Source organism: Stenella coeruleoalba, assembly GCF_951394435.1.
Source record: "Stenella coeruleoalba genome assembly, chromosome: 13".
NCBI classification, from domain to species: Eukaryota; Metazoa; Chordata; class Mammalia; order Artiodactyla; family Delphinidae; genus Stenella; species Stenella coeruleoalba.
Genome location: NC_137159.1, coordinates 12,577,024 through 12,583,953, shown reverse-complemented (window position 1 = coordinate 12,583,953; position 6,930 = coordinate 12,577,024). Strand labels below are relative to the sequence as shown.

The window sequence follows — 6,930 nt, the reverse complement described above, 5'->3', positions numbered from 1 at the left end:
CGTATAAACACGTGGAGTTTATATTTGGTTTTATGGTAACAGATTATTAGAATTAGACATAAGTAATTTAATGAAGAATTGGTTTTCTTTACAAGTTCCTAACCCTTAAAAGGATATATTACACCCCTTACAATATACTGGAAACAGAGAGAGATTATGGGAAACGTAATCCCATTAGGAAAGGAAACAAAGCAAAACAAAGACAAAGATCAGCTCCATGCCAGTCCCAGGATCTTGGGTGAGACGGGTGAACTCTGAATTCGTGGTTCTTCATAACCACCCCTGGGACAGGTGTTTTCTGGGTCCCGATGTCCGTGTACAGATGGCTTGAGAGATGTACAGTTTCAGCTTGAAAGGAGAGCCACACGTCACCGCCTCCCTCCTGCTTTCGAGCCCACATTCTATTCCTTGGGTGCCACGAGGTCATTGCTTCTTCTCCGTTCATAAAATAAGATGAGAACAGGGCCAAGCCCACCTCTCAGCATCAATGTGCAATGACGCTGAGAAAATCCAGATGAAGACACGCTGAGAACGAGAAATTATAAGACCAAGCTGCCACCTCTAGGCTGAGTTAAATCCTTAAATCTATGCGGAAGGCAGTACTGTACATTTTCCCCAGGTTCGAAGTGAGAAAGATGGGCTGGCCTTGCTCGGAGGAGGCGATGAACCAGTCGGGAAAGGCCACGGACTCAAAGGTGGAGGTACTGCCTGTCCGGCCATGGTAGAAAAGGAAGGGCTCCATGGGCTCAGGTCGGTTGTACAGATCCAGTATTTTCTGGTCCTGAAATGGGACAGAAAATGCCAGAAGGAGAAGCACAGGCTGTTTGAGTAGTTCAACATTACTTGTACACAACATGTAAATGTTCCGAAGTTTGAGCAACCCTATCCGTCTGTTAGAGCAAGCATAGAAAAACCCATTTCAAAGGAACAGCAGAGTGAGCACGCATGAAATGTCACCTTCCTGCCCCCCACCCTCAACTCCAGAGATGGCATGGAGTGACACAAGGCACAGGTTCACGAACAAGTGGCCACCCTTGAATGACAAATTGGAACTCTCCCCGCACAAGAGGCTGCGGGGACCACCCCACCCCCAGGAAAAGGAAGGAAATGCAAATTTGCTGCAGGAAGCCAAGGTCTTCCCTCACCAAAGCTGCATCCGTGAGAGCCCCCCTCCCGCAAGAACCACTGCTCTGGCAAAGGACCGCCAGGGCAGGGGTGTTTGGGTTTCCAATTAATTGCCAAACATATGAGAAAGGTCAGAGCCACGAAAAAGGCACAAGAGGGTCTAACGAATCAAAGGACTTGCACTCAAAAAAGCAAAGTATATAGAACAATCAGAAAAGGTTTCTATATTGTATATAGAAGTATATTTGTGGGTGTATATATTTATATATTCACATATCATTCTATTTAGGTAAGATAAGTATTTCTAAGTAAATTGCATTATGTCCAAGATTCCCCAAAGAGACACAGGAATGGTCCATAATTCAGCCACATTCCACCCTGAGTAGGGGGAATTCTCCCAAAAGATTCCTTTATTCAGTTAATAACTTCCAGTTAATCTAGCCAATTCTTTGGGCAGCCAAAACCCTAGGATTCATCCTTGATATTGCTTTCTTAGATCCCTCCACATTTAATCCAGCAGCAAGGCCTGTGAGCCCTATTTCCAAAATCTTTCCTGAACTGAGCCACTTCTCACTCCCTCCCCTACACCTGCTCCATCCTTACCACCCATTCTCCACAAAGCAATTGAGTTAACTGTAAACTGAAATAAAAAAATGAATAAATAAGATCACGTTACCTTCCGGCTTAAATGTCTTGAATGATTTTCTAATTATCACAAAATTCAAAGTCTTAACAAAGCCTGCAGGGTCAACACCACGCAGCTCTTGCTTACAGAGCTGAAACTGTACTGTTCGGTCCTCATCTTCTTAATCACACTCCACGTTCACTCTGTCAGCAAAGCCCATTGACTCAACTGAAAATATTTCCAGAATCTGACCGTTTTCTTCCTACCTCCATGCTATCCCCATATCTATCAGATCACACCTGGATCACCTCAAAGCCTCCAACAGGACTCTCCCCTTTGCCCTTCACACGAGGCTATCAAGTAGCGGACAAAATAATCCCTGGTGGTCCAGTGGTTAAGAATCTGTCTTACAATGCGGGACATGCCAGTTGGATTCCTGGTTGGGGAACTAAGATTTCATGTGCCGCAGGGCAACTAAGGCCGCACATGGCAACTACTGAGCCTGCGGGCCACAACTAAACAGCACATGCGCAGCAACTACTGGGTCCGGGCGCTCTGGAGCTCACGCGCCACAACAAAGAGACCTCATGCTGCAACGAATGATCCCGCACGCCGCAACTAAGACCCAATGCATCCAATAAATAAGTAGGTAAATAAATAAATAATTTTTTAAAAAACCATATGTCCGTTCATGTCACTCTTCTATTCAAAACGTTCTAACAATTTGAATTGATTGAACCTGCCCTCACTGGACACTGCTAGCTCACTCCTTTGCCTCCTCTCCCATCTGCTAAAATCTCACCTTTGCGATAATGCCTGCTGTACTATTTACCACACAGCCAGACCCCAGCTGTTACTAGCACTGCCAGTCTCTTAACCCGGCTCTAATCGTTCTTTCCCAGGAGACATAACACCCTTTCACATGCCACAGATTTACCCATGATTATACTTCTTGTGGACCATTTCTCCTCTCCCACTAGAATGCAAGCCCCAGGGGGGCAGGACCCTGCCATTCTGTGCACTGATGATTCACAAATGCCCACAACAGTGCTGGAGGCCAGTAAGAACACACACATTTGCTGACTTGGATTATATTGAGTTGAATTAAATTGAATTGCAGTAAACAGAAGTTTCAGAAACAAGTTTTTACTAACAGGCAGTTATAAAGAAGAAAACGCAAAACCAACTAGAGAGCTTGAGAATTAGTATAGTAAAGACTGAAATTTCATAAAAACAGAATAGAAAGATAATGTAGCAGATAATTTAGCGTGTGAATTAAAAGGTAATCAGGACCTGGGATGTTGAACCAACGAGTTCTCCCAGAATGCAACAAGAAAAAAAAAGGACAGAAAGTATGAGAAGTCAGGTGAGATATTGAAGTGAGATCTCAAAGTTCCAATAACTGATGAATAGGAATTCGAAAAGGAGAGGGGAGGCAGAATGAAGGAGAGAATATACTTGAATAAACATTCATGGAGACGTGGATGGACCTAGAGTCTGTCATAGACAGTGAAGTAAGCCAGAAAGAGGAAAACAAATATTGTATATTAACTCATGTATGTGGAATCTAGAAAAATGGTACAGATGAACCTATTGGCAGGGCAGGAATAGAGATGCAGCTGTGGGGAATGGATATGTGGACACGGGGGGTGGGATGTATTGGGAGATTGGGACTGACGTATGTGCACTGTCATGTGTAGAACAGATAGCTAGTGGGAACCTGCTATATAACACAGGGAGCTCAGCTCGGTGCTCTGTGGTGACCTAGATGGGTGGGATGGGCGGTGGGGTGGGAGGGAGGCCCAAGAGGAAGGGGATATATGTATACGTATAGCTGATTCACTTCGTTGTACAGCAGAAACTAACACAACATTGTAGAGCAACTATACCCCAATTAAAACAAACAAACAACGGCTAGAATGTCTCAATATTCAAGAAAGACGAGCCCTCAACTAGCGAGGGGCAGGATAAATCAAATTAAAGTCTATTGCAGGCATGTTATTCTAAAGGAGGAAGGGATAAGTAGGCTTAAGAACAGGAGGATATTTCTTTTTTAATTATAAAATTAGATTTCCTAACAAATCAAGTTCTCAGAATAGAAACTGAGGTTTTTCTACATTATTTTTCTCAGTCACTCACCTTCAGCTGCAATTTGGGCTGTCCTCCGATGTCCTCACAATACAGACACATTTCTGGATTCTCTATTCCCAAATAAATGGGAACCCCTCTGTCTTCCTCAACAGAGCCTGGATTCTTGCATGGCATGACAGTGACAGTGACTGTTAGATAAGAGGGGATATGGTGTCAGTGCCCCTTTGGAAGGCAGCTGTGTTCGCCACATACCACCAACGCACACAGTCCGTGCCCTTTGGAAGTCAGGAAAGACCAGGATCTTCCAGGTAAGGCTGGAAGAGATCTTAAGAGTATAATCCCTACTACCCCAGACCCACAAAGTGGCCAGCCCCATATTCATTCATTCATTCACACCGAGCACTAATCACTGCCCTAAGAAATGGAGCGAACACAAAGAGTTCATCAGAGGGCAGACCCCACCCTTGAGATTTTCACACCTCTGCTTGAACACCCGGAGGTGAGAAGCTCCAACCCCAAGCAACCCCCCTGAGCCTTGGAGAGCCCTGTTCACTGACAAGTATTGCCTAATGTCCTGTTGAAATCTGCCTTCCTGTGCTATTCAACCCATTAGTCCTCTTAGGACACCAGAAGTCTGGCGGAAAAGCCACTCCTCTTCCCTAAGACAGGCCTTCAGATCACTGCTCCCCAGAACGCCACTCCACTCTCTCTGCTCTCTTTGCCCTGGTCCAAGACACCCCTTCCCAGGCAGGTGTGGAATTCTTCCCCCTCCAGGTGAGCTCTGTTATAAAGCCACACTTTTAACCAAAGGCTGGATACCAGTATCCCAGCCGCAATGATGTGTGGGGGATCACATCACAAAGATCAACCGCATGGTGACCGCTCACCTACCTGGAGTCACACTGTTGCTCAGTGGAGCTGTCACGAGGGTGTGACCCTTAAGGATCCACGCCTGCTGATTCAAGTCAAAGCATTCTCCAGTCCGAGGCTCATCCATTCCTATTTAAATAGAAAAGAATAATGAAGAAACACGATTAAGGTTGCTTTATCAGACGCTAGGAGAAAGATTATCTACTCCAGGCCTTTCAGGAAGGACGGTTCAGGCTTTACACATCAAAACTGGCAGCTCTCACATGGCCCATCCGCTCAGCCTTTCTTTCCAGTAAAACTATGAGCTCTGGTGAGGAGGACAAGCCTGTAACTAGTCTAAGAGTTAGACCGTTAATGAGTTAAACCCTCATCCCCATAAGGACACATGTGTCAAGGCCCAGCTACTAACTTTGACAGCCACTTTGTATTGGGCCCAAGGCTAGATCTAGAGCTGCAGCAGTGAAAAAGAAATGGTCCTCACCCTCGCGGTCCAGTGGGACATGGACAGCATTTGGTGGTAAGGTCCATATACAGGGAGGGACAGAGAAGCCTGGGGTGTCCAGAAGAGACAGGCATGAGTGTCCCCAGCCTCCAGACCCCATCCCAACATTACCTGTTATATAGACTGGTCCAGAGGCTTCCATAATTTCTGCCATAGCGGGGTTGTCTCGGCACCTGTGAGGACATTGATACGAGATCTGAGTCTCAGGAGGCATTTCCAGACCCTCCCAAGGATACTGGTTCTTAAGGTCCTGATTCTGGGCAGGGAGCTGGGAAGCCTGGCCTGATACCAAGCCCTCGTCAGAAGATCTAGGCCACCTCCTGGGACAAAACTTCAAGGCAACCTTAGGGAGGGGTATCAAGCAGAAGTTTCCTCCACCCAGAGATCCAGCCAGGGACAGTGTCCCCCTAGGGGTTCCAAGGCCAGGCATGACTTTTGACCTTAAATACCCTACAGTTCCCTGATGTCTGTGCCTTCTCCTCCCAGCAGCCCTCCCCACTCCCACTGGCAAATTTGTCTGCCTGGGAACAGGGGAGGGACCCGAGCCAAGGCAACTCTGCCAGGATCCTAGCAGCTCCCCAAGTAAGAAGCAGCCAACTCTGCACAGGACAAGACATGGACCCAGCCTGGCGTGGCGCCAGCCCTAAACACAGCAAAGAGGGATGCGTAAGAGTCAAGGGACCTTCCAGCCACCCGCTGGCAAGAACCTTTATCAAAAGCGCAGGGGACTGAATCGCAGCTCAAGCAGCTCCCGAGAGCAGTGACGGGCTCTGGTGGAGTGGGGAACACTTATCTGGAGAGCATAGGGAGGAGCCAGCTTCCTCAGCGGGGCGTGACAATCTTACGACATGAAAGAAGAAGGCCAGATCCTCCTGCCAGATCCGGTGAGGCTCAGATGAAGAAATCACGGCATCAGTATGAGGAGGACCTGTCTGGGCTCCCTGAGAAGTAAGCACCTAGCCAAGCCCTACCAACAGGGTTAATGACAGACCCTGGGTTGCTCAGGAAGGGGAGACTGAGGGACTTCCCCAGATCCCAGTTCCCCTGCTGTGTCACTCCGGAGCTAGAACTGGACATGCAGGCTCTAAGTGAAGGGAATCCATCACCTGGGCCCAGGAAGCTTGCCCACTGCAGTTTCACTAAGAGAGTCCTGTGACGGCAAAATTAGCTGTGGGCTCAGGCAGGAGCCATATGGCATTTCTGGCCACCCAACTGTTCCACTTCGGTCTGCCTGTGAGTGGAGGGTTAGGCTAAAAGCCGCTCCCCCACTCTTTCAGCCCCTCAGAGATGCACCTCTATCCTCTTGGGAGCCACAGGCATTGAGCAACACACCCTTAACTGAGATAATCCTGGTCTCTGCTACCCCCAAATAGAGTGGACTCCTGACCGGCCCAAGGACTAATGAGGTAGGTAGTGATTTCTCCAAAAACTGAGCCCCAGTTGCCAACTTATCCTTCACCCTCTGTTCCAGTCATGCAGGCCATTTGTAGGTTCTCAACAAATGGTAAGTTATTTTTCTATATGTTTGTTACACACACACACACACACACACACACACACACAATCTGCTGAGGTCCCGCATAAAAATTTTCTGAGACGAGTTAACTTGACTGAAGTGAGTTTCAGAAGGCAGATTAGAAGCACCTACAGCTTCATATTCACCTGGAAAAAAAGTGCAAAGAATAAGACAGAACCTTCCAGGCAAGCACCTCCATGA

At 47.3% G+C, this 6,930-nt stretch overlaps 1 protein-coding gene across 1 annotated transcript; it reads right to left on the bottom strand.

The window, feature by feature from the left end:
• Positions 1–469: 469 nt before the first annotated feature.
• LOC307196015 (interleukin-36 gamma-like) lies at positions 470–4,838 on the bottom strand (the record flags this gene model as incomplete). Its single annotated transcript, XM_079940742.1, has 3 exons — positions 470–781; positions 3,890–4,029; positions 4,733–4,838. 3 exons carry the CDS (start codon positions 4,836–4,838, stop codon positions 572–574), a joined length of 456 nt encoding a protein of 151 aa, XP_079796868.1. The 3' UTR covers positions 470–571.
• Positions 4,839–6,930: the final 2,092 nt, after the last annotated feature.